General features: G+C 56.8%; 6 protein-coding genes and 1 non-coding gene across 7 annotated transcripts; 4 read left to right on the top strand and 3 right to left on the bottom strand.

The window, feature by feature from the left end:
- The first annotated feature begins 2,333 nt into the window (after positions 1–2,333).
- B0H18DRAFT_431108 (Sodium:solute symporter family-domain-containing protein) lies at positions 2,334–4,881 on the top strand. The gene is made up of 5 exons (XM_048038069.1): positions 2,334–2,517; positions 2,573–2,853; positions 2,926–3,509; positions 3,572–4,400; positions 4,452–4,881. Exons 1-5 carry the CDS (start codon positions 2,475–2,477, stop codon positions 4,797–4,799), a joined length of 2,085 nt encoding a protein of 694 aa, XP_047892442.1. The 5' UTR covers positions 2,334–2,474; the 3' UTR covers positions 4,800–4,881.
- A 162-nt stretch (positions 4,882–5,043) lies between these two features.
- On the bottom strand, positions 5,044–8,850 carry B0H18DRAFT_1095104 (uncharacterized protein; the record flags this gene model as incomplete). Its single annotated transcript, XM_048032404.1, has 11 exons — positions 5,044–5,603; positions 5,660–6,207; positions 6,262–6,487; positions 6,575–6,879; positions 6,932–7,079; positions 7,135–7,234; positions 7,285–8,218; positions 8,267–8,405; positions 8,455–8,525; positions 8,578–8,630; positions 8,667–8,850. 11 exons carry the CDS (start codon positions 8,848–8,850, stop codon positions 5,453–5,455), a joined length of 2,859 nt encoding a protein of 952 aa, XP_047892441.1. The 3' UTR covers positions 5,044–5,452.
- A 298-nt stretch (positions 8,851–9,148) lies between these two features.
- B0H18DRAFT_t110 lies at positions 9,149–9,234 on the top strand. Its single transcript has one exon. It is a non-coding gene; the product is annotated as a tRNA-Cys (tRNA).
- Positions 9,235–10,176: 942 nt separating this feature from the next.
- On the bottom strand, positions 10,177–12,736 carry B0H18DRAFT_1011973 (peptidase S8/S53 domain-containing protein). The gene is made up of 6 exons (XM_048029016.1): positions 12,124–12,736; positions 11,801–12,066; positions 11,514–11,745; positions 11,147–11,457; positions 10,509–11,091; positions 10,177–10,451 (listed from the first exon to the last, which is right to left on the bottom strand). Exons 1-6 carry the CDS (start codon positions 12,376–12,378, stop codon positions 10,392–10,394), a joined length of 1,707 nt encoding a protein of 568 aa, XP_047892440.1. The 5' UTR covers positions 12,379–12,736; the 3' UTR covers positions 10,177–10,391.
- A 1,236-nt stretch (positions 12,737–13,972) lies between these two features.
- Positions 13,973–15,916, bottom strand: B0H18DRAFT_1119932 (MFS general substrate transporter; the record flags this gene model as incomplete). Its single annotated transcript, XM_048034023.1, has 9 exons — positions 13,973–14,156; positions 14,214–14,354; positions 14,407–14,523; positions 14,589–14,981; positions 15,037–15,258; positions 15,318–15,416; positions 15,478–15,585; positions 15,641–15,660; positions 15,725–15,916. The coding sequence occupies 9 exons, from the start codon at positions 15,914–15,916 to the stop codon at positions 13,973–13,975; spliced, it is 1,476 nt and encodes a 491-aa protein (XP_047892439.1).
- Positions 15,917–17,864: 1,948 nt separating this feature from the next.
- On the top strand, positions 17,865–21,577 carry B0H18DRAFT_877856 (aspartyl-tRNA synthetase cytoplasmic; the record flags this gene model as incomplete). Its single annotated transcript, XM_048040585.1, has 13 exons — positions 17,865–18,092; positions 18,146–18,193; positions 18,452–18,554; positions 18,620–18,843; positions 18,900–18,980; positions 19,039–19,104; positions 19,156–19,563; positions 19,627–19,902; positions 19,966–20,130; positions 20,188–20,415; positions 20,476–21,027; positions 21,084–21,395; positions 21,449–21,577. 13 exons carry the CDS (start codon positions 17,865–17,867, stop codon positions 21,575–21,577), a joined length of 2,820 nt encoding a protein of 939 aa, XP_047892438.1.
- Positions 21,578–24,137: 2,560 nt separating this feature from the next.
- Positions 24,138–26,190, top strand: B0H18DRAFT_1119930 (family S53 protease; the record flags this gene model as incomplete). The annotated part of the gene is made up of 8 exons (XM_048034022.1): positions 24,138–24,398; positions 24,447–24,712; positions 24,774–24,996; positions 25,048–25,158; positions 25,212–25,411; positions 25,466–25,603; positions 25,649–26,069; positions 26,134–26,190. The coding sequence occupies 8 exons, from the start codon at positions 24,138–24,140 to the stop codon at positions 26,188–26,190; spliced, it is 1,677 nt and encodes a 558-aa protein (XP_047892437.1).
- Positions 26,191–26,199: the final 9 nt, after the last annotated feature.

Here is a 26,199-nt window from a genome sequence, read left to right as displayed (position 1 = left end):
GCGGTACACAAACTGCCACGTCAGGGGTCAGGCATAGACGGCGCCTTGCTATTATGGCGGTACTGTCATGCCATAGGTCCCCGACAATCGCCCGGGTTCTCTGCGCGTCTTGGGGAGTAAGTGAATCCTCCTGCGGCGCCGGTTCAACGTGTCGATGTGGGTGCACCGTGATGACGGTGGGCGCTGCTTCACGCTGTACCCCCAAACTCGGATCATCGATAGGGCCTTGCTGACACCTTCAGGGTGCTGAGTGTGATGCGTAGAATGCTACATATCAGCCATTGAACCTATGTAAGTGGTGAGTGTTGAAAGTACTGGCCGGCAGTAACTGTAAGATCTAAAGGACTCTGTATGGCGAAGACAAAGCCCAACATCGGACTAGCGGGTAGCACGTACGTCACAGCCCGGAACATTCTGTGTTGCAATACACAGTATTTGAGACCCTGCACTGGTCCGAGGGCCGCCTGCCGTACGGCATGTCATCTCACCGCGCATTTCCATCACGACGAGGCAGTAGTTAGGGCGACATCGGTCTGCTACACGTACATCAATGACACTGGGGTGTGGCCGCCGCTGCTCGGGTTGAATCTCAAGAAATCTGGTGCACTGGTACAAGTCAGTTTCTGATCATTGCGCACCGTCCAGCCCCATCGATGGGCGAGTACGTACCTGAGTGCATCAACCAACTTCGGAAGTTATTGCGTGGTTGAGCGGAGACGAGGGCTACATTCCAGCAAGACCTGAACATACACATTGTCCTTTGACTCTGCACCTAGTGCGGTATCGGCGGACTGTCCATGCCCAAGGACCGGATAAGAAGGCTCGCCGCCTTGTGTGTTCAACTGCATGCGGATGGTCAGATGCCACTGGAAGGCGGCTCGGTGCCAGTGGACAGCGACCCCGACTCTCACCGGAGCTCAGGGCTCTCGCGATGAGTCAAGCATGTCAAGTCGTGACAATGCCTCAACTCAAGAGCCAGTGGAATTGGAGGGGTAACGCGAGCCATGCCAGGACAGTGCTTACTCTGGCTAGAATGAGCTATCACACAACACGGTCTCTGGACGAGAAGGTCACTGCCGGAAGCTGTATCATGCATGATGGAACTTGCTTGCTATCTTCTTGCTTTCCGAGACCGTCCTCATGGGTGGTCACCCGGTTCAGCTGATTTCCTACTCCTTTTGATGTCCTGAAATTCGTCTGTCAGACCTGTACCCACGTGCGATGAGCATTGCTACAAGCTGATGGCCTGCGAGGATAGTACAGGGCCGTTGAGGGATAGTCGCGAGATATTGTTAAGTACGTGAGACAGTGTCGACGTCCCGCCGCCACACGGTGTCACCAGCACCACTGGCAGCCTGTGGCGCGGGCGCTAAACGATCAGATCTTTAGACTCCGCCTGTGGCCCGCGGCCGCTTGCCTCAGGTCTACCACAGCCTCCTCCTTCAACTTGAGCTTTCGTGACAAACTGACAGTGTTGCCCTCCTCACGACGCCGTACATTTATCCGTCAACGCTCTAGCTTTCGAACATATGGGCCCCAGAACTGCATCAAATTCTAGGCGCCTTCTAGACTCTTGCTGTGCTGCTTACTGAACTCCAACTGTTATGCCGTTCATTCCTTTCTCTGGGCTTCAGGTTTCTGAGATTGACAAGTGGTCACGTTGAAGACAAACAACCCAAGTTCCACGCGGCCGGTGAAGGTAAAGCTTACTAGACTTTGATGTCAACGGCTGTAACTTACCTAGTGATTGCAGCTGAAGCTATGGCCGCCGATAGCACCTGGAGATAGCTGGAGTTGCCCCAAGCCGAGCCGTTAGGGCCCCCTGTATGTAATAGCGGGTGGTGCAGTGTCTCGTATCACAGCTGTTTACATCAATCCCCAATGTTCTTTTAGGCTTCACAAGTCGGGCCCGGGAGTTCGAAATTGCAGGAAGATCGAGCTCTAACATTGAAGTAGGATGCGATAAGGTGTGCCAATGGTATGCCGCCCTCCCACTAGCTGCCAAGAGTCGAGAATGGCCGTATTGCCAGAGTATTGCTCATGTACGTCTTTGGCTGAAGTTCAAGTCGCCCCCTGCATGGTATCCCCGCTATGGAGGATGCGGCGGCAGCGAAGCTGCTCATGGAACGTCGTCTACACATCACTATTCTTTCTTCATACCCAAGGATACATTCCACGATCGCCTCGACCATAGATAAGACGTCGGCAACGGCTCAACCTAGTTTACGCGGGATTCCATGTCCCTCGGCGTCCCGAATACATGGGCGTATCGACTTCGCTGTCCACCTTATCCTGACCTTATCTCCTGGATGGTGCGGACGCTGCGGGGCGACAATTCAGACGAGCGGGGCCATCCATCTCATTGCCTCGCGTGGGATCTGTATGAAAAGATGTCAGATGGAAGCGAGTGAGCCCCACCGCCGCCGTCGGTGAAGTCTGCTCTCGACGCCCTCTCAAGGTAAAATTACTACCTCATGTCCACCTTAGATGACTCTGTGACCCCGCCGCTCTCACAAGGTATGTTTCTCATCCGAAGAACCGTTTTATCGAATGTGTGATGACAATTTTGTAGGAGTTGGTTATGGGATTATCTGTGGCGTCGGCGCGCTCTTCGCGCTCGGGATGTGGTGGGTGTCACGAATGTTGGGCAAGTTCCAGAACGAAGTGCAAGGCTCGGAGATGTTCATGACGGCTAAGCGGTCTATAAACACTGGCCTGATCGCCTCCGCTGTAGTCTCAGGTTGGACGATCGCCGCTACCTTGTTGACTTCTACCGCGTGGACGTATGAGTTCGGCGTGTCCGGCGCGTACTTTTATGGCGCAGGTGCTAGTATTCAGATCTTCGTCTTCGCCGTGAGTGGTTTTGCACCGGATGAAATACCGTTCGCATTGCATGGTTTTTCTAAATATGTTCTTCTATCATAGGTCTCCGCCATTGAGCTCAAACGGCGGGCACCCGGAGCCCACACTTTCATGGAAGTATCGAAGCTACGCTATGGCACCACCGGACACTGGATCCAGATCATCTACTCGACGATGTACCAGGTCATCAACTGCGTCAACATCCTCGTCGGCGGCTCCGAAGTCTTCGAGGCGTTGACGGGCATGAGCCCTATCGCCGGTTGCTTCCTCCTGCCAGTGGGCGTGGTCATCTATACCCTGACTGGTGGCATAAAGGCCACTATTCTTACCGACTACACCCACACCATCATCATCTACGCTCTAGTCTTGACGGGCCTCTTCGTGGTCTACAGCTCGTCTTCGCTCATCGGTTCTGCGGATGCTATGTATGAGCTGCTGAAGGAGGCGGCTGTAAGGTCGCCTGTCCCGAATAACGCAGGCGGGGAGTACCTCACGATGAGCTCTCAGAGCGGCATCCTCCTCGGTGTTGTGTTCTGGTGCGCCGTATTTGGTACGACGGTTGACGTGCAGTTGTACCAGAAGGCCATTGCTGCGAACCCTGCGTCTACCCTTCCCGGTTACCTCATCGGCGCGTTGGCTTGGTTCTGGTACGTTCAGTTCCATTGACAGTTCCATTGATTCGTACTGAGTTGGCTCAAATGGGATGCAGTATCCCGTTCTGTCTGGCAACGACGTTCGGCCTTGCATGTCGCGCCCTCGAGAACACGCCTGGCTTCCCGACGTACCCAAGACCAATGACAGCCACCGAGATCTCCTCCGGACTGTCCCTCCCCTACGCAGCGATCGCGCTCATGGGCAAAGGCGGTGGTGCCTTCGTCCTGCTCATGACCTTCATGGCGTGCACATCCGGCTTCTCCGCCGACCTCGTCGCGGTCTCTTCCGTATTCGTCTACGACATATACGGCACGTACATCAACCCGAACGCCACGGGCGGACGCCTCGTCAAGCTCTCGCACCTCGCATGCATAGTCTGGACGCTGTGCATGTCCGTCATCGCAACAGGCATCACGCAGACAACTATCGGCGTGAACTACCTGGTGACCTGCATGGGCGTCTTCACCTGCTCGTGCGTCTTCCCGATGTACAGCACCGTGCTCTGGAAAGCGCAGAACAAGGCGGCCATTGCAATCGCGCCCCCGCTCGGGAGCATCACCGCGATTGCGTCGTGGCTAGGATCCGCCTACGCGCTCGAGGGCTCGGTGACTGTCGCGACGACGTCACAGACACTCCCTCTAGTCATCGGCAACTCTGTCTCACTCATATCCGGAGCACTATACTCGATCATCTTGACGTATGCTGTCGGGTCGCAGAACTTCGATTGGGAGATCCTCAAGGCTGGTGTCCGGGTTATCGACGACAGCGACGTCGCCGGAGTCACCGAGGAGCAGCTTAAGCAACAGCTCGCGGTCGAGCACCTCTCGCCACAGGACGAGCGGGCGTTATACCGGGGCAAGATCATCGGCAGTTTGATGGCCATAGTGAGTGCCTTCGTCGAAACGTTCTCTCTTGTCACCTCACATACAGCACAGGGTCTCTGCCTGGTCTTCATCGTCCTCATTCCTCTCCCGATGTACTTCACGTACTACGTCTTCTCGCAACACTTCTTCCGAGCCTGGGTCGCGATCACCTTTATCATCGCGTGGATCGCCACCCTGGTCATCCTCATCATGCCCCTCTATCAGGGGCGACACTCCCTCAAGCTATTCCTGCACTACATCAGTGGCTCGCGCATTGATGCGTTGGCACCGAAGGCGGTGCCAGAAGACTTGTCTCGAGATCCCAGCCTGGATTCGGAAGCAAATGAGAAGAGGGGCGGCACGTTTACGGAGAAGAGGTCGGGGACTGTAGAAGTGCAACCTGCGGAAGGTAAAGACTAGCTGTAGAACTAGCGTCCCTGTACACATAGAACGAGACTTAACTGAGGAAACCCGGAAACCTTTGCCATGGAGAAATGATGAGGTGATTACGCTGAAGAGGCTACCTCCATGAAAGAGTTCTTTTGGGTCCGCCTACATAGGAGAGACTTGTCATGGTAGAAGTGCTCCCCGGTGATGCGGTTACAATTTGCAGGTTTACCTGTTCAAGTTCTGAGTCCTGACCGTTACTGTCTTGAACGACACAAGCCTTTTCATGTCGATTGCATTAACGATGCCACAGTACAACCCAGAAGGAAATTTGCAGGGCTACCTACTCAATGATCAGTACCGGTCAAAGTATATATGGTACGGCGAGCAACAAGCAAGGACGGCCCGACGCCACTGGTATAAAGCCAAGAAAACAGACGCGACGAATGGTATGCACAATGACTCCAAACCCGGAGTGCATTACTATGTGTAGAGACTAGATCGTGGCAAGCAAGGAAAATAGAGAACGCGTATGCAAAAGGTATCTATACTTTGATGCAGGGTTATTCATCCAACATGGGTCGAACGAGGCTCGGGTGAGGTATACAACAGATTAGTGCCTGGTGCCTGGAGATTGTAATAGTAGTAGTAGATGCAAACGAGTGTAGTGTGTTGATTAAGGAGTGCTAGTGGTTGAGCCGGCGGCGACCTTGGGAATTCTTTGGTGGAGGACTGGTGGGTCGGACGGCACCTTGACCATGCGCAGGGATGTAGTCAGGGTCGATGACATCGCATCGAAGATGGAGCAGGAGGTTGTGCACGAATGTCTGCTCGTATCTGCGGCGGACATGATCAGTACGCGACCCCAACGAATGAACAGCACAGTCACTCACTGAGCATTCGTGAATATGACCGCGATACTATCCGAATTACACCGGAGCAGATTCGGCGTCATGACCAGCGCCAAGTTCTGGCTCGTCATCTTCGTGACGGAACAGATCTTCTCCTCCAAGAACAGCTGCAAAAAGCTGACCACAAACAGGACGACCCGGCGATTGATCGTCGGCAGCCGCTGCACGATGCTCACGCACACTTCCGGGCTCTGGCTTGCGCGTATGCATTCATCGTAGAGCTCATCCGGCACGAGTGGGTCGCAGAGTTCGCGGAGCCACAGCTTCACCAGGGACGCGAGGATGTGGGGGTCGTCGATGCCGTCCAGCGAGTAGTAGCCTTTCTCGATGCGGAGCTTGAGCTCCGACACAGAGTCGCCGTCGCCGGGTACGCGGAAGATGCCCTCGGTCTTGGTGCCTCCCAGAGCAAGGATACCGTCGGCGAGGAAAGGAAGGATAATGGGCACCTTCATATGCGGGTAGGATCGCTCTTGTAGACGGAAGATAGTATCGAGGGATTCGCCGAAAATGGAGGGGTGGAATGCGGCATCCTGCATCATCAGCATTAGCTCAGTGTCGCGACAATGTAGAGGCAGGATACTCACTGATGCTGTTTCTATCTCCGCCGTCGTCGGTGGCTTGCCCCTCGGCCCTTTCCGCGAGATATACGCCAAGCGTCTCAAACAATACTTCGCCAATACGTCTATGCGCCCCTCCTGATGCATCGTCGCCTGCTGGAGATACGAGCGAAGATACGTCTCAAAGTCCTTCGAAGGGGGAAACGTAACGAGCAAGACGCAGAGCAGCTGCCAGCCCTTGAACACGCTCTCCCTGTACCCGCGTCACAGTTAGCCATCGCCATCGTCACTGCCTCCGCCACCGCTACTGCGGGCCACTCGACAGATTAACGCCACTCACGCGCTAGGGTTCCCGTTGAGCTGCTTCATCACCTGGCAGTAGATCTCGTCGCGGAGCTCGCCGTGCGCGATGCCCTCGCTGAGCAACCACCGCTCGTCCTCCAATCTCGCCGCCTGTGAGGGATTCGGGAGGGACGTCGTCGACGCATTATACGCTGCAGATGAGATTGGGCCCTCAGCTCCGAACCGCATGCCGCCGCGTTCCCGCTCGCGGTCGCCCATGATGTGTTGGACTGCCTTGAAGATCTTCAACGCATTCTTGTGTAGGGACCGGTTAAACTGCAGTAAGGGCGAGCTGAGAGGGGCCTTTCACAGTTATGAGCACAGGCGCACGCGAGCAGAGACGCGCATGACGGACCTTCTGCCAACTCATCATCTGCTCGACGGGGATTTTGCGCTTGAACAGGAACCCGACGCGGTGCGTGGAGAAGTACTGTCTCGCGAAGTGGGACTCCGCGAACTGTTGGATGTCGGAGGAGAGCTCGTGCGGGAGGATAGGGTAGTTGCTGCGGTGCGGAAGGTCAGACATACATGCGGTCCGTACAGATCGTACGAACCTACCCGGTGTTGAGCGACGCTGTGGATACGTGCGTCGGTTGTCGATAGAGCTTGGGCGGCACGGTGCCGGGGTTCATGGTCTGGCTCATGTCCCTCGTTGCGTCTCCAGTCAAGAATCAGTGGCGGTGAAAATGGTCCTGGACGCAGTCTTACCTGCATTGTAGATGGGAGTGCTGATCACGTTCCCTTTTATGATAGCAGGGGTTGGAGAAGAGACGCTGCGGGCGCCTCCGAAATGTGGCAGCGCAGGTATAGGCCGTCGTGGACTCGGCGGTGCACCGATCTTCCCCATCTTCTTCCCTCTTGACCACATCGGGTTCGGCGACGCCGGCGCAGTATGCAGGCCGTCCCCATGCTCTGTGCTGATCCGGAGTTTGCGAGGATCGAGCAGCGACGCCGGAGCAGACCGCTCCCCATGCCCGTTCTCCGAGGCAGTGCGCAGTTTGTCCGTCGACACGGATGACGTCGTCGACTGCGAGTCCGAGAGCGCGATCATCTCGAGTGCTGCGGAGAGGCTCTGCGGCTGGGGAGCGCGATAGGAGAGGTAGCTGGACGTTTTCGAACGCGACCGCCCGACCGTCGAGCTGTCATGTTTGCTCCCATGCTGTGCGCCATCCTCGCCTTCGCGCTGCTCTTCTCTCCGCGCCGCATCTTGCGATTTGGCGTACCGGTCGTTGATGGATTGCGCCGACATAGACTTGCGTGAGGGCGCTGCGGATGCGTCGGACATGTATGGTGAGCCGGGTATGGGTGCGAGCGGGTGCCCACGGGGATACGCCAGCGGACCTCCACTCGACGTCGTTCCGGACCGAACATGGTCACCACCTGTCGCCGACCGACGTGGGGGTGTCTTCTTGTGGGCACCAAGGTTTATGGGGGAGCCTGTGCTCGTCGATGGTGAGCTGCGGGTCGCAGACTGCGATCGGCGCTGCTGTTCCTTGGCGGAGTTGCTCTGTCTGAGGTCTTGGTCGCTACGGTATGAGTTCGCGCGATTGTACAGTACCCTGTCAGATGGTTTCGCGGTTTGAGGAGCAGAATCCTTGGGGGAAGATCGACGAGCGGATAGGCGGCGTCCCAACGCCGTGTTCTGAAGACGTCGTGAGTGGAATGCATCTGGTGATTGGGATGGTCGCACCTGTAGGATAGCCAGAGGGATCACGAATGCTTCCGGTCGCTCCCAGACAGTCTCTCCAGACTTTGTGTGGTAGTAGTAAGGCAGCCCACTTGCTTCGTCGATCATTTCCCACCATTCTCCCTCAGGGTTGGCAGGTAACCTGGGATACGATTGACGGCAGCGTCGAGTACATCGCGGCGACGACTTACAGAAAATTCCCGATCGGAGGATCCCAACTAACCTCTCCGGTCGCAGGGCACGCGTAGAAGGACACCTGGGTCTGCATCCAATGTCAGCCTGGCATGCGGTGACAACTCTGACTTACGACGCACCTGCGGATCGGATAGCGTCACCCAAAAGTTTGCTCCCCACTCCTCTCCTGCCACTGCGCTGCCCCCGACGCTGCCAGATAGCGACTTACTTCTCCGCGACATGCTAGAGGCGGGTCGCCCGTTCAGATGGACCTCGGGTGCGGATGGCATGCCATGATCGACTGAGACGCGTCCTCCAAGGTTTTCGGCGGGCGCTGAGGCTACCTGGGCATGTCCGTTGATGTTCACGTTTTGACTTCCGGTAGGCCTGTCCCCAACTATGCCTGCAGACATTCAGACTCGGGATAGAGACTCGGATTATGATTTGAAAGCCTTCCGTGTCCGAGAGAGTAGTACGCGTTGACCAGTGACGAGATGCGAGTCGTACTGAGCGCGGGGGCAATGGGCTCAGAAGGAGGGGGGTGGAAGGATGCAAGGACGTCCGAGTAGTCTTCAAATTCGACCCAGGCTCGGGAACGCGACTCGAGGCAGCAGACATTGACAACCGCCTACCTCAAGCGCCAGAGATGGGCGCCTGTTGCATGGAATCCAGTGGTGAGTCACAGCGTACTGGCGCTGCCAAAAAGGTAGTGGCCTTATAGCTCAGCGGTTCAGAGCATACGATTGCAGCAGTGGTACACTATCGTGTGGTCCCGTGTTCGAATCACGGTGAGGCCTCTTTTTGCGCGGTGCAGGAGGACCGCTGTTGCGAGCACTGTGTCGACAGAATGCGACTCAGATGCGACTGGTTGGATAGCGATCGTTGCCATATCGTCAGCAAGTAGTGGGGGATAGGGAGGATGGAGGACAACATACACGGCTACCTCAAGCAAGGAGCGCACAAAGGCTGATGTTTATGCGCAGGTGGATTCCGTATGTGCGATGTTATTACGGTGTTGTCGAAGCCGATCGTGCACCCATGCAAATCGTCATTGCGTGATCTCACTGGGATTTCCTGAAGTGGCAAGTACACTTCCTAATATGGATAAGTAGCTCGACTGCGCCATCGCGCTCGCCTCAATGTAAGTACAAGAGACTTGTTGCGGTTAATAAATGCTGAGCTCATCATCATCATCAATGTAAATATAAGGGACCAGCAGGCTGATGATTGGAAAGACACAGACCTGAAACACATGCAAACAGCAACGTATACGCAGAGCCAACACGAGGCGCTCTCGAAGTAGAAGATGTACAGTATCGTGTGCTGTCTGGCATGGTCTGAACAACATCATGATGCCATACGCGTGCGCAGACTCGAACACGCCGCACTTTGACAGAGATATGTACCTCACGGGGTAATCAAATCCGTCACCGTGCCGTGGTGAGATCAGAAGGCCATGTGTATGCAGTCGGTATTCCGCCAGGACGCTAAGCTATTGCGTCTTCCAATTCCAGTGCACAGGGCACTCATACCACAGATACAGCCCGGAAGGTCCCCTCACGCTACAGTGCCATTCATATCATCGAGCAGCAGTAGAGCGTCAATGCCTATGGAAGAATTCACCCATCGCAGTCAAAGTATAGACTAACCTGACGAGAAGGGTCTGAGCGTTGCGTTTCCGTGCCCGTACCATGATGCATGAAGACTCGCGCCAAGCATGGGCAACAGCCGCGACGTACCCCGCAAGGCCATGACGTCAATAGATACCAGGCTGGTCTCAACATGATCAACGACGCTGCATCAATCACCTACCATGTTCAAGGAAGAACGGCCACGGGTACAAAAGCTCGTTCTAACGGGAGACCCGCGCCGAGACGTGCAAAGCAATGCTAGAAGGTCAAGGACAGCACGTAAAGATCGACAACATGTAACCATTCAGTCCACGTTCCACACATCAGCTCAACCCCGCCGCGATCCTCAGCTTCGCGTAGTCTGGCGAGCCAAGGCCCGTCACCTATTCATGCATGAGCCATCAACTTCGGCGATTACACGTACGAATGAAGGCACCCACCGGATCCCAGCCCACCGTAGCGTTGAATCCATTCGTCCCACATCCAGGGTTATCGCCCTCCGTGATATCATTGAACGCGCTCGCAGCCGTCGAGTACAGCCACGGGTTCAAGAAGCCCAGCACAGGCTTCCCGTTACTGATCAGCTCATCGTTAATCAGACTAACCACGCTCGCGAACATCGGGCTCGAGCAGCTCGTCCCGTCGACGAGGTAGAACTCCTGGTCGATCACCACGCTGTAGTTGATCCCCTGCGTCGCGACGTCCGGGAACGCGCGCCCGCTCGCGTTGTACAGCCCCGCGTACGTGTCGCCGAGGCCCGCGAGGTACGCGTCGACGGCGTCCGCCTGGTACGACGGCCGTGCCCAGTAGTTGCTGAACCCGCCCGCGGAGAAGTAGGCGCCGATCTCGGGCGCGTAACCGGTCGTGGACCCGACGTTCGTCATGTACGGGCAGCCGTCGGGGAAGGGCACCACGAACGTCGTGCACTCGGACGACTGCGTGCCCGACACGCCCCCGTCGCCGGTGGCGAAGAGGATCGAGACGCCACGAGCGCCGAGCTGCGCGTACGCGTTGCACAGGTTGCTATGCGGTCGCGCACTCAGCGTACAGCTAGGAACTGCAGTCGCGGGATACGCACTAGGCAAGGTCCTCAGGTACGTCGTCCTCGTTCGGCCCGTAGCTCGTCGTCCACACCTGTGGCGGGCTCGTCTGGTTGAGCAGCAGGTCGGTCATGTCGAGGAATCCGCCGAGGTCGCCGTCCTGGTTGTCCTCGCCCGCGGAGATGAACACCACCGGCACGTCCGTCGCGACTCCGACGGTGTACTGGATGTCCAGGTTCGCCTCTACCCCGGCGTCTGCCTCGTCCTGGTTGTTCGTTCCGTCATCTATGGTCTCTAGTGTGAAAGACGTGTTCGCGCTCATGTCCGGGCGGTAGGCCGCCAGGAACCTCTGAATGAGCAGCTGTTTAGCTCTGAGATGGGGACGAATCGTTCATGGAGACTTACGCTGAGATCCGCAGTGTTTGCCCACTGATCATCGTAGCCCGCCACCGCGAGCTGGTTTGACGACTGCGTGGCAGGGGTCGAGGGTACACTGTAGATCTGCTGGAGACATGATGGAGTGATCACGTTCGCGCACGAAGCGTTAACGGCGGCGTTCTCTGCACCCTGCGTCGTCTGAGGGACGACGGACACGGGGGCTTTTACGACCTGTAGCTTCTGCTGGGTCTTGGGGAACCTACATATAATGTCCCTCGATATCAGTTGATGCGAGCCTGGAATGAGAGACGTACGTGGTGGAAGGGTAGAGCACCTTGAGGTGCTCTGTCAGCTCCGTCGGGACCGAGTAGGATAGTGTCCGAATAGTGGACTGCCCCGATTCCGCGTGCGTGTAGACGCTATAGTCTGCGGCGAACATCTCATTCGCCTTGCTCACGGGCACCGTGAAGCCGATCCAGTCGCCCGCTGGCGTGAGGGGTGTGGCGCTAACATCGTGCTCCGTGAGCCATGCACTCACAGCTGAGGTAGTCTCCTCGCTAGGCGCCACAAAGGCAGCGGCCTGGGGAACGAGTAGATATGAGGGTGATCATGGGACAAGTACTCCATAAATACGCACCTCGTCCCGAGTCAAATACTGCCCGTAACGCTCGCTCGACGGCGTGCTGACATCGTACAGCGCATCCTCCAGTCCAGCCGGGTTGCTCTGTGCGAGCGCGATCCGGAGCTTGATCGTCGTATCCGGGGCTGCCGCGCCTGCGAGGGCGAATCCTACGGGGGCGCTGTCCCGGCGGGTGTGGACGCGCATCGTGCGCGGCGTGGGCGTCGCCAAGGCGAGCGAGAAGAGGGAGACGAGGACGCCTGTCCTGAGCATGCTGCTACGCGCAGGTGCTGAAGGAGTGAAGGCGACGAGTGGGTGGTCTGGGTGTGTGTGGGCGGAAGGGCATGCGTGCACGCATGCTTATAGGTCGTCGGGCACATGGTATGATGATCTAAGAATACGTCCGTGGGTGAGGGTCGTTGAGCGGCACAATCGACGAACGGCAAGTCCGGAATGATCCCCGCGGGGCCATTGGATTGCACCTCGTGTGGGCGATGAATATGGAATGAACAATAGGATCCTCCCGTCGGGAAAGCGCACCGCAGAATCGGGATGCGATGGACCCCGATATGATGCACACTCCATTCGTGACACCAGCGTCGTTTGATCAACCAGCCTCAAGATGAACAGGGCCCACCAAGAGTATGTACAAGAAACCGCAGTAGCAGATATAGAGGTCAATGTTGCAAGCCAAGCACGACAGAGCCGCCGGGTAACATGCGCCGCGGCGCTTTTGATCGATCGACTGGGCGGGCGCCACCTTGCTCGCAGACCCCGAACGATGCGGGATTATGGCTGGCCCAGTGCGAAAGTCTGTAGCGAAAAGTCACTGGAAGAGGGAGAAGATAATATATCAACTCACAACACACGATTGCGGGGCAATTGACGAGTCAGAAATGGGTCGAAGGCCTGGCCCCGGGATCTAACGAGTAATCATTAAGTAGTAAGTCACGGTAGGCTGCCTAGAAGTAGAACTTACTTGGTTCGATACGCGTCTCGCGACGTTCTGTTCGACTTGCTGCTCAGCTACATATTTTGCACACGCGAACCGTCTCGTCACGCCGGAGTGGAGGCCAGCCAGTAGAGGGAACTTGGGGGAGAAGCGGCGAGACAAGCGACGCAGCCCAGTATTTATACACACGAGCAAACCGGGACTTTCTATGTAGAAGAGTGTGTGTGTTATTTTTGCAATTAGCAAATCGGAGAGACGTCGACGAGGGGCAGATGGTTCGCAAGGAAGCGTGATGCGCTGGTGACGCGTGAAGGGCGAGCGATCGTTTGACAGATCAGGAAGGAGTGCTACCTTATATGGTAAGCAGACACATGAGCACCTGTCCCGGTGACGGACGGCCCTTCAGTCCCCTTCGAACTTTGACAATAAACCATTCGCTTGGCGCGAGGCCGACAGCGCGCGAGCAGTGCTATTTATGTCCGCGATCCGGGCCCGGGCCCCAACTTGAACAGGTGCGGCTCTCAGTTCGGACCCGCCCAGTCCTACAGTTAGTCAGTCTGCGTCGCCGCCTTCCAGTTCGTCGAGAGCGCGCCAGTAGAGCAAGATTACAGAAATAGTTTGTATCATAAGTACTGACTGTCTGTTGAGAACGCAATCAGCGAGGTAGAAAGACGGGCGAGAAGCAAAGAAAATACATATGGGAAGCGCACGGGCGGCCCGGCCGCTTTCCCCTCCACGAAGGCAAATAGCTCGTCTCCCGGCGAAGGGTGACGCAGCGGCGAGGTTTGAAAACTTGAGCGTTTGACGAGTGGATTGTGTGTACGCGATACTTAGCGCAGTTTCTACAATTCTCCTTCAACGCTCTCACGATGTTCTGTCTATCAATGCGATTTTCATCCAAGGACATACGCAGAATCATGTCAAATAACGGAAACCCTTCGGAAGGCCTTCCTCTTCCTCTTCCTCCGCAAACCGTCTATTCAAGCGGTCCAAATGACGCTTAAACACATAGCACAAGAAGATACAAAACCCGTTCGTCGCAATGCAGATCGCGTACGAGTAGCGGTAGGACGGGCCCCAGCTAGTCGGCCAGACGTACCTGGAGAACTTGTATGTCAGTCACAGGTAGAGCGGTGACATGAAGGAGGACGCGTACGAGCCAGCGACGTTCCCGAGCTGCGAGAACGCGTTGATGAACGCGAGCGCGACGGCGCGTTTCGCGCTCGGCCGCGGGATGGAGTTGCTCACCCACGCGAGGAAGATGATCCACGCCGTGTAGGACTGCGCCATCAGGAATCTGTACGCGGGACGGTGAGCGGAGCTGCCAGTACAGAGGGCGAAGAACCGACAGGGAAATGTAGCGCGCGGCGGTGTTCATCGTGCTCGCTGCGATGACGAACCCCACGACCCCGAGCAGAAGGGGGATAGCAATGTGCCAGAAACGCTCGCCGGTCTTGTCAGAATGCCTGCAGGATGAGCGAAGCGCAGTCGATCAATCCACAGTTTTAACGACGGATGTCGGCACACGCACCTCGTCACCACAAACGCAGCCACCGTCGCGAAGCCGAATGGCGGCGCACACAGGAGCAGCGTGACCGTCTCTGGGTACCCCAACGTCGCGCTCAGCGTCGGGAAGAACGCGTTGAACGAGAGCGAGATGACCATGCTGGCCAGCGCCAGCGAGAGGCACCACACCTTCCAGTCCGCGAGTGCCATCCGCAGCCCCGCGAGCTGGCCCCCCTCAGACCGCGCACCGTCTGCGGTCCCGTCGGGGATGCCGACGTCCTCGAGGACGCGCTTCTCTGCGAGGCGCACCTCGAGCGGACTGAGCCACCGGTGTGCGGTCGAGGGGAAGTCGGGGAGGACAAAGATCGCACAGACGGCGACGAAGATCGTGAGCGCGCCTTCGATGTAGAACAGCCATCTGCAGACATGGTTCGCTTGACCGATGCGGAGCGGGGATGGAAGAGCGGACTGACCTCCAGGCGGCGTGGCCGAGCTTGCCCTGCATGCCGTCGAGGATCCCGGAGGCGATCAGGGACCCGAAGGCGTTGCTGATGAGCAGGCCGCAGGAGAGGACGGCGGTGCGCAGGCCGAGCTCGGAGCGGGTGTACCACTTGGAAAGGAGGAAGAGCGCGCCGGGGAAGAACGCGGCCTCCACGAAGCCGAGGAAGAACCGCGTCATCAGCGTGCCGACAAAGCTGACAGACGGAGCGGTGAGTCGGGTACAGGACGGGTCGCAATGGAAGGGTGGGCGTACGTTGTAGTGGCTCCTGTGAGGCAGGATATCAAGCCCCAGAGGATCACGCAGCAGGGGAGGTAGATGGAGGGTCGGCCCATGTAATCGAGTAACATGTTTCTGTGTGGGAACATCAGCATCGTGCCGGTCCGCTGAACGGTCGAAAACTTGAAACGCTTACGAAGGGACCTGCATGAGGATGTACCCAACGTACAAAATGCTCAGAAGCGTGTCGTACTGCTGGCCTTCCAGTTTTAAATCGGCCTCAAGTCCGCGTAGCCTCGCGGCGCTGAAAAACAGCCTGTCAGCGACCGACAAGATTCGTGCTGTCAGGATCTACTCACGACACATTGTTCCTATCGATCTACGCGTCAAGTCCACGTCAGTCAGTTGTAAAGCAGATTCGGAGCGGTTGACGATGACTTTACATAGTTGAGAATGTAAATCACAATGAGCACAGACAGTCGCAAGTCAAGCTTTCTGAGGAGCTTCTTCTCGAGGGACTTGCGTGCCTCGGTGCCTCCAAATTCCTCGTCGCCATCATTCGCGACTCGGAGGAGTTGGGGCTGCTGGTCCTCGATGTCATCGAGCTCTGCCTTTTTGACATCCCTGGCGGACATGTCGGACATTGGACGAACGCGCGGCGGAGAGACGAGCACAGGTATCGCTGGCAGGACTCTGTTTTTCTATTAGTGTGAAGCCCTGACTTCGGCGGCTGCCCCGAGTGAACCTAAACGAGGGCCCGAGGCAGCTAGCCAAGTACTAGGACATGAAGCTGCAGAAAGTCGAAGCACATGGTGGCCCCGAGCTGTTGGGAGATACTGATAGCATACAGCGGGGAGAGTATAAAACTTAGCTTGGGTTTTGAGTAAATTGAGTACTGTATCACGATGAGTGCTGGCAGATGCACTGGCAGACTGCCTTCCCTCGGCCCGTTCCGTCCCGTGAGTTGTCGAGTCCATTCAATCGTGATGAATGTTTTACGTCGTTGAGGGTGGTCTCCCATGATCGCTTGCAGGGATCCCTCACACGGGTACCATTTCCGTTAGACTCGAGACTCCTTGAAATGAACGGCGTTAGTCACAACTGGAGGTCCTTCGCGGCGCGAGCTGCGGCACCTCTATGATACAACGGAGCTGTAGCAATGGGTAGCCCTCCGGTTTCTGCCTCTTATCAGATACTGCGACGAATGTGCAATAGGACATGGCAGCTATGCCGTACACTGGGGACGAAGGACCGGAGTGCTGATGTTGCCCGGGCGGTGTGAGTCGGTAGGTTATCTGGACTGGCATATGGTGGCTACCGAGGCTGCGGGGGGCATCAGACTACGGATAAGCATATTCAATCTTACTCAGGCTCCCGTGTAGATCCCCAGCTGGAGGTCCTTCGCGCGAGCTGCAGCACCTTCATGATACAGGACTAGGGTAGCAGTGGGTAGCCCTGCGGTTTCTGACTCTTATCAGATACCGTGACGAATGTGCAATAGGACATGACAGCTATACCGTACACTGGGGACGAAGGACCGAAGTGCTGCCCGGTGTGCGTCGGCAGGTTCGTATCTGCCACAAACGGCCATATAAGGTAAGCACGGGCGTTAAGGCTGTTGCACAACAACACCAAACAAGTACGCCGAGTGTTCGTCGTGTTTTGGTAGGTTTTGGTCGCGCTCATCTTCAGACTCATCCTTCTAAGCGTGGTGACGCCTACATTGTCAGATACGAGGGCACGAGCCGCATCGGTATTTCGCTCCCTCAAGTATACCGGAACATGGCCTCAGTTGTCTCAGCAAGCGTTGCGAACTCGGTGTTCCATACTAGGATGATTGGTCAATCAGTTACTCTCGCTGGGTGTAAGTCGTATTACTTACATAAGAAAACTCCGATGCTGGCTTGTCACTACGCTGGCTCGCATCTGCCATCACGACTGCCTATTCGAGGCGTCGTATTCATACGGCAGCGGAGTCGAGCTCCTCTATGACGGGACCTATTCGCATCGAGCCTCGGATTCAGTAGGGGCTGGGGGGCCGGCGACCTGCGAGGGGTGGTGCGTGTCTGTCAGTCTGTTTCCGCGAGACTCCATGTCGAACGCGACGATCCTATTTTGGCGCAGCTCTGGACCAAAAGGACTGCGAGGGCCGCGTCAGCCAATCAGGGAGCAGTGACGATCGGTGTATGGTGACGTCACGCGTACGCCAGAGCAGCCTGAGCAGGAGCTGGAGACGATGACGTCCGCCAAGGGCACGCGCATCTACAGTCGAATTAATATCATGTCCCCTCGCTCGACCGCGTCTGCACTCTTGATCCCCGTCTTTGCTGACAGTGCACTGCTCACTACGACCTGCCACGAACTACCTCTACGCCTACTTAGCTACACCCACTCTCTGCTGCATTCGCCCCCTCGATACCCATGTCGAGCATCAAGAAAGTCTTCCACCGCGCCCGTGAATCCATATCCTCGAAGGGCTCTATACATGCCAAGTCGCTCGACTCGCCAGGTGCCTCCAGCCCGACAACCAACGGTCATGCACATCCTCTCCTCAACGGCAACGGAAAAGCAAATGGTGCGCCTATGACCCCAGAGGTCGATAACACCAATGCAGAAGGTAAGACAGCTGCGCAACGTCAACAGGAACAATCGGAGACTCCGGAAGCGCATGGATCGAACCGGCCCTCATCGGACGGGAGCAGGAGACTGTCGTTCACCGAGGAGAAGGTCAACCGAGCGCAGGAACGCGAGAAGCATGACGAGCAGGAGGAGAACGAGCGCAAGCAACGCAGAGTACGCTTGCATGATGAGGTGCGCCCCGACGCACTTGGTGTTTTTGTGCAGCAGCTAATTTACTATACCAGGACCCGTTGCGCGACAACTACGGCGACCTCCCGCTGAACATGTCGCAGGTCGAGCTCCGTACGTCCATTTCCTTGCAGCCTGTATGCGCGTCTCGGGACCGGCATGAGCAGTAGAGCCGCGCTCGTCATGGCATTTCATGGGGCCTTGCGTAGCTCATGGAGCTTGTTATTGATCGCGAGATGGTGCATTGCGCGTCACTCGCACATCCTCAAGGGCCCTCGTGACTTCCTGCTCTCTCTTGCTTGCCTGGGTCTGCTGCGTAGTTCGGGCTGCACTCCGCGTGACTCCGAGATGAAACTTACCAGAGATGCACAGCTCCCGACCTGAACTCGCTCATTTCCGTCGTGGACACGCCGGAAGGCGAGCACGTCAAATTCCGCGCACGCATACACCACATCCGGCCGCTCGGTACGTGTATCCCGTCGTTCCGCATGACTCGCCGGACATTGCCATTGATTCCAGACACTCTTGAGCAGGCTCCAAGATCGTTTTCCTCATCTTTCGGTCGCAACTCACCACTCTCCAAGGCGTGCTCATCGAGGAGGAAGGAAAAATATCGCAGAACATGGTCCGGTGGGCGGAGGGCCTGAACCGCGAGTCCATCGTCGTCGTCGAAGGCGTGGTACAGAAGCCGAAGGACGGCCAGGAAGAGGTGCACTCGACGAAGGTACATAATCACGAAGTCAAGGTTGAAAAGGTCAGTTGGGCTCGTGTAGTAGACGGCTTGAGGTGGCTGATGGTCTGGGATTACAGCTGTTCGTGGTGCTGGGCCCGGCTGCGACTTTGCCGTTCCAGGTAGAGGACGCCGCGCGGCCAGAGGAGTACTACCAAAGGGTATGTATCGATGATTAGTCGATGCACATCAGCCGCCTGACGAGCACTCTGTATACAGGAAGGTGCTCACTTCCCGCGCGTGAACCAAAAGACGCGCCTTGCCAATCGAGTCCTTGACCTTCGCGTACGTCGTTTTGTGTATGACCGCCTACTTTCTCTCACCGAGTTTACACAGTCACCCGTCAACCAGGCCATCTTCCGCGTCCGCTCAGGCGTCTGCACGCTCTTCCGGGAATACCTCCTCGCGCGCAAGTTCATCGAGATCCAATCGAGCAAGTTCCAGGAGAGCGGGACGGAGTCGGGCGCGGCGGTGTTCAAGGTGGACTACTTCCGGCGGCCGGCGTTCCTCGCGCAGAGCCCGCAGCTCGCGAAGCAGATATGCATCGCGGCGGACATGGAGCGCGTGTTCGAGATCGGGCCCGTGTTCCGCGCGGAGAACTCGAACACGCACCGGCACCTGACTGAGTTCACGGGCTTGGATTTGGAGATGCAGTTTGATAACCATTATCATGAGGTGCTGGATATGCTGGATGGGATGTTCAAGTTCATCTTTCGGGGATTGCAGGAGAGGCTGCGCGACGAGGTGGGTGCTTGGCGCGCTCAGGGTCGTTCTGGCGGGCCCGTGTTGACGCTGTGCATTTGGTAGATTGAGACGGTGAAGACCCAGTTCCCGCACGATGACCTGGTGATCCTTGACGAGACGCCGCGGATACGGTTTGCGGATGGGATAAAGATGTTGAGGGAGGCTGGGTACAAGGATGACGACGGCGAGGAGCCGAGCGAGTATGAGGACCTCAGCACGAACGCGGAGCGCTACTTGGGCCAGCTCGTGAAGGATAAGTACGGCGCGGATTACTACATCCTCGACAAGTTCCCGCTCGAGGTCAGGCCGTTCTATACGATGCCGGACCCGGAGAACGACGTGAGTGTGGTTTCTTGCCGTGATAATGAATGGATGCGCTGAGCTAACGCGATGCGCCTGTAGCAATTGTCGAACTCGTTTGATATCTTCTTGCGTGGGGAGGAGATCCTGTCTGGTGGTCAGCGTGTACACGTAGCACCGATGCTGGAGGAGCGCATGAGGGCTGCGGGTGTTGACCCGGACCAGTTGAAGGACTACGTGAACGGCTTCAGGTGGGGGTGCCCTCCGGTGCGTGCATAAGTCCTCCTCGTCGTGAGTACGATTGAAGTGTATCGTGCTCTACAGCATGGCGGAGGAGGAGTTGGTCTTGAGCGCGTAGTGATGCTGTTCCTCAAGCTGGGCGACATCCGGTACGCGAGTCTACTTCCGCGAGACCCGCGTAGCTTCGCGAGGACCGGTCAGGACCTGGCAGAGATGTCGATGGCGGCGGCGACACATCAGATTATGCACGGGCCGGAAGCATCGACGTACCAGGAGGGCATTCCGCACGGGGACTTGCCCCCGCTTGAAGATGTACGTCATTCGACTTTGTCAGAGGCAGGTGTGACTGACGGAGTCCGTATCCCTCCGCAGCTCGTCGCGAAGTACGGAGACTCGACGAACACGTCCTGGATAGATCCGTCGTGGACAGTCTGGAGAGATGTTCGGACCGGCGCGGCGGTGGGTTACATCCCGCAGAACGGCTTTGCGGCCACGTTCGGGGCCCCGCTTTGCGAGCAGAAGCAGGTGCCTGGCGTCATCGACCGATACCTCAAGTTCGTGCGTGGCGAGGGCCTCAAGCCGGTGTGGTGCTGCATCGACCACGACGTGGAGCGGATACTCGCGGAGGATCTCGGGTGGAGCGCGATCATTGCTGTCGCGGAGGAGAGGCTGAACCCGACGGAGGTCGACCCGGCGAACAACGACAAGACGGTGCGGAGGAAGATACATCGGGCGGAGCGGGAGGGCGTGAAGGTCGTGGACGTGGACGGTGAGCCGGACGGGAGGGTGCGGGAGATGCTGGACAAGAGGTGTAAGGAGTGGGAGGAGTCGCGGAAGGGCACGCAGATCCACCTCACGGGCGTGCGGCCGTGGGACGATATGAAGCATCGGAAGTACTTCTATGCGTTCGACAAGGAGGGGAACGTACGTCGTCTCTGAAGGGGCGTATCTGCTTTTGTGCGGCGCTGAGGGTTCTTTAGGCCTGCGCTATGGTGGTTCTTGCCCAGCTCGCGACGACACATGGTTTCCAGGTCAAGTGGGCGCTCGAGTTCCCCGGTGCGCCCTTGGGCGCGATCGAGTATATTCTCTCGCACGTCATCAAGAAGCTCGGTGATGCTGGAGTGACTACCGCGACGTTCGGCGCCGGCGCGACGGACCGGCTGCAGCGCGTAGAGAATGTCGGTGGCCTGCGGGTCCGGACGCTAGAGAAGACGTACAACGGCTTGAACTCGACGTTCAGCCTCGGCGGGAAGGGCGACTTCAGGCAGAAGTTTGGAGTGCAGCAGGAACCGGTGGGTGCTCGTCGTTATGTGTGATGAGTGGTGGGAAACTGACTTGTTCATAGTTGTTCATCTGCTACCCGAAGGGCGGCCTCGGTGTCAAGGGCATCGAGGCTATCATGGGCGCGCTGCAGAAGCCGAAGCCGTCAGACACCCCCGTTACTGAGCGCGTGACGAAACAGACGTCCCAATGACAAGTCTGTGGCGAACCTTCCGGCTTGGTGACACGATGGACTGCTTATCCCATTCTGCATACCCTAGTTTCTTCTCCCGATTTCGTCTGTGCCATCAATATACGCGCATAGACGGGACACCCTGCATATCATTCTCGTTACCTTACTCACGCGGATACGAACGCCTGCTTTCAGCGGATTTCTGTAGGATTGGTTTTACTTTGGAACACGATATCAATACAACTAATGTAGAGCACTGTATTACTCATTGACACTTTTGAATGGACTGCGACGGCGTGGCGCGACGGGCTAGCTGACCGGTGACCGAGTTGCAAGCCGTACATGTACAGTGGTCAGGGTCAGCCACGTAGGATGGCGAATGGTACTTGAACAATACTGTGCAACCTTGGCTATGATGCATGACGTATCGGTCAGTGGCTGCGAGTGCCAGTAGTAATACATAATTTATTTTTAGAAAGTCGGGGAATGTAGCAACTTCGCTCGAGTCGGAAGGTGGTCATGAGCACTCCTCCGAGTATTAGATAGTAGAGTGTCGTCGTAGTACGTAGTCCTATGGGTTGTGGTGTTGTAGTTGGCGAGCGCTGTCATCGTCAAGTTGCTGTGGCTGTCGGTCGATGGCTAAATGGATCCCTCCTCCTCCTCCTCCTCCTTCAGCGACCTGTTTGGCGTTGTTGTGCAACAGCCTTAACGCCCGTACCTACCATATATGGCTGCTGCTGTAGGACTACTACGCGTCACAGTCATGGTAGGCTTCGTACTTATCTCACGCACTCTCTCCTTCTGCCTGTTTCTGACGCATGGCCGACGAAGCTCTACCGCAAATAAGACGACGAGCTCATGCGATGGTGCACCAGCTTCTCAAGACTCACATACTTGTTGAGAACGGGCGTTTCTGAGACGCGCTTGCCAACGCGCTCAGGCTCGTGCTCGCTGCACGCGCCGGACTTCAAGCTTCAACTCGAGCAATCAAAGTTGGTGTCGCTGATTACAACGCTGAACTTGGAGATGCTGGGGAAGCCTACAACGCAGAAGGCTGGCAATGGAATTGGCTCTGTGGGCCAGACAGAGAGAAGGTATGGATCAGTGTTCTATGCCTTGGCCACGCCGAAGGGCAGTAACATGCTACATCATGTGCTGTCAAATTAAACATTGCTGAAGCACCGCTCGAGGTTCTCACAGCTAGGTCCATATCGTTGGGCCCCGCGCCTTTCAAACACACATAGGCGGAGTCCAGCGGGTTTGATATGGGATCACGCCGGGCGCAGCGGAATTTGACGGCCAGGCTGAGCCAGGCAGCCGCGACCTTGGCTAGGCGGCCCAGGTCGAGCGGCACAATGTCCGGATCACCAAATACCAACGTCCGACGACCCCCGCTCCTATGCGCACTTTCCGTGCGGGGCCCAACGATATGGACCTAGCTGCAAAATCAAACCAATACTCGTTGGAGAGCCGAGAAGAGCCTGAGGGGCGGGTCAGCGACACCACGCCTAGGCGCTCCGTTTTCGACACATCGCGGTCTTCGGCAGACACAAGTGATGTGCCGCTCTTCGTCACTCATGGTCATTGTACTGATGCTGCAAAAACAATGCTACGAAGGCGTGGGTCGAGTCTTCCGCGTTTTTTCTTCTCAGGGACAGAATGGCCAGCTGTCGATAGCGGAACAATATGCACCTTTCGCACAATGGGTCGCACAAGAGACGCATCGCGCATCGAGGCTAATCCCACTCGATGACCTGGATTCGTGCTGTATTGCTAGTCCGCCGCGGCTACGTTCTACTGGAACATGCTGTACTGAAGGACATTGACGGGCACTTGCCTATCTCGATCTCAGGCTCTTGGACAGCAAAGCCTCCACCGACAGTCCGTTATGCGGTTCCTGTGTCGACATAGCGCTACGTTCCTATAAGCTGACTTTTAAATCCATATGCCAGAAGCATACCACGCAGACACTGCAGATATATCTGACCACGAAAAGGCGTCTCGACGTTTGTAAGGTGTGTCTGCGATCAGCAGCGAACGGAGTGTACTTGCCAGCGGGGGGGGGGGGGGGGAAACGCCATTAAAGTAGACGCACGGTCTCCGAGAGTGTGCCTTCTTAGGCTTCTATGCTATCTGAGATGATACGCGTGGGGGCAAGTGGGGGATGGGATGGATGAGTTCAAGCGCGGATGCCATGGGGTGCCTGAACGAGCTTCGGACTTATCTCACGTTCGCCTTCTGATCGACTGCACCGTGTGGTCGATGAGGCCCGACCAATGTTGACCGAAGCGACGACGACGACGACGACGACGACAACGACGACAATATAGCACTACAAGCATAGCATGCCGCCGGCTGACCTCCAGCTCTATATATTCGGACCCTCTATGTATCGGTGCGCAAAACAATGTGACTTTGTCCATGCGCTCTTCGCGTTCGCACGCGGTCCTTGACGGTGCTATGCTGACGGACTTCTAGATGACCATCGCGTCAACGCCGGTGATGCCACCACAAAAGACGCATTCGATCGTCTGTTGCCATTCAAGTGCTGCTCGCTGCATCCCTGCACTCCCACTCGATCATGGTCTCTGCAGGCTCGCTGAAAGCCGCGGCGGTCCTTTCGCTCGCCACCTCAGGGGTGCTGGGTCGCAGTGTCTTATCAGAGTATCGCAGAGACACAGCACCATCAGGGTTCAAGCTCGCGGGACCAGCTGTCCCCGATACGCCGCTGACCCTTAAGATCGCCTTGACGCAAGGCAACCCTTCAGGGCTTGAAAATGCTCTCTACGATGTCAGCACCCCGTCGAGCTCAAACTATGGTAAACATCTAAGCAAGGCAGAGGTATGAGATCTAATATTTGCACATCGGAACTGATGTTACCTTGGATAGGCGGCAGCATACGTTGCACCGACATCTGAGACGGCGTCCACTGTCAACTCGTGGTTGCAGCAGAACGAGATCAACTTTACAAACCTCACTCCGGCTGGTGACTGGATTAGCATCCAGACTACTGTGGGACAGGCGAACGAGCTGTTCGGCGCAAACTACAACGTTTATGTCCATGGCGAAACTAGGAAGCAGGTTCTTCGGACGTTGGAATACTCTGTTCCTGAGGAACTCACGAGTCATGTTACTGTCGTCCATCCTACTGTCATGTATGGACACCCGGAGTGCTTTGGTCACCGAACCGCCACACACTGATGTGTCAAATTTTAGGTTCCCGAAGTTCTCAGCCCTATCACCCGCCTTCGCTACTCAGCAGAAGGAGCGGCAGCAAGCCCCCGCGGACAATCTTATCGCCGCCGCCTGTGGCAGCACTGTTACGCCCGCATGCCTGCAATCTCTGTATGGCATTCCCGCCACCCCCGCCACCGAACCGTCTAATACGCTCGGTGTCACTGGATACTTCGACGAATGGGCCAACAAGGCCGATTTGGAGGTGCGGCGATGCTGGAAAGACACGACTCCGACACTAACGCGTAATGCACAGAGCTTCTTGAGCCAGTACCGTACTGACATGTCCCCTTCAACCACGTACTCGCTCGAGACGCTCGACGGTGGCTCTGACCCACAGGACATAGACGAGGCGGGTTCTGAGGCTGTGAGTGCCTCCGATACTTGAGTGGGTCCCAAATAACGCTGAAGTTCAATCAGGACCTGGACATTCAGTACACAGTCGGTATCGCGACCGACGTACCGGTGATTTTCATCTCGATCGGCGAGTCCAACAACGATGGGGACCTTGATGGCTCGCTAGATACCATCATCTATCTGCTTAACCAGGATTCGCCACCTCAGGTGATCACGACGAGCTACGGAGACTGGGAAACCGACGTTGATCAAGGAATGGCAGTGTGAGTGCTCGATGATGTGACGGCGAGCTGTATGCTGATATGATCGCGACACAGTAACCTGTGCAACGCGTACGCTCAGCTGGGTGCTCGCGGTGTGTCCATCATGTTCGCATCCGGTGACGGCGGCGTGTCCGAGATACAAAGCATATCTTGCACCACATTCGTCCCCGATTTCCCTGCTGGATGCCCATAGTAAGTGCTCAGCAAACGCATGAACCTTAGTCTCATCCTCGCTAGCATCACGTCCGTGGGCGGAACCACGGGAACCAACCCAGAGACCGGCGTCTACTTCTCGGCGCGACCCTTCTACCAATCCACCGCCGTCCCCGAGTACTTGGAGTATCTCGGCGCTACCTACGCTGGTCTCTACAACGCGTATGGCCGCGGCTTCCCCGACGTCGCCGCCCAGGCAGTGCACTTCGCGATCGTCACTAACGGCAGCACTGTGTCTGCCAGCGGGACGAGCTGTGCTAGCCCGACTTTCGCGTCTGTCATCTCGCTCCTGAACGACGAGCTCATCGCGGCTGGAAGGCCTCCGCTTGGGTTCCTCAATCCGTGGCTGTACGCGGTCGCGGCGTTCGCACTCACGGATGTTACGTCGGGGAATAATCCGGGCTGCAACACCACTGGCTTCTCGGCTACGACAGGATGGGACCCGGTGCGTTTATTGCCTGTTGATATGCGGTCTGCGTGAGGGACGCTCGCTAATGTTACGAGTGTAGGTTACGGGACTGGGAACCCCTATATACCCCAAGCTCAAGACAGCGGCAGGGCTGTGACCGTCTCGG

The sequence above is a fragment of the Fomitopsis serialis genome (assembly GCF_022376445.1).
Source record: "Fomitopsis serialis strain Sig1Antser10 chromosome Unknown B0H18scaffold_41, whole genome shotgun sequence".
Classification (NCBI taxonomy): Eukaryota; Fungi; Basidiomycota; class Agaricomycetes; order Polyporales; family Fomitopsidaceae; genus Fomitopsis; species Fomitopsis serialis.
Note: the sequence above shows the minus strand (reverse complement) of the source record. Positions and strands in the feature narration are given on the sequence as shown.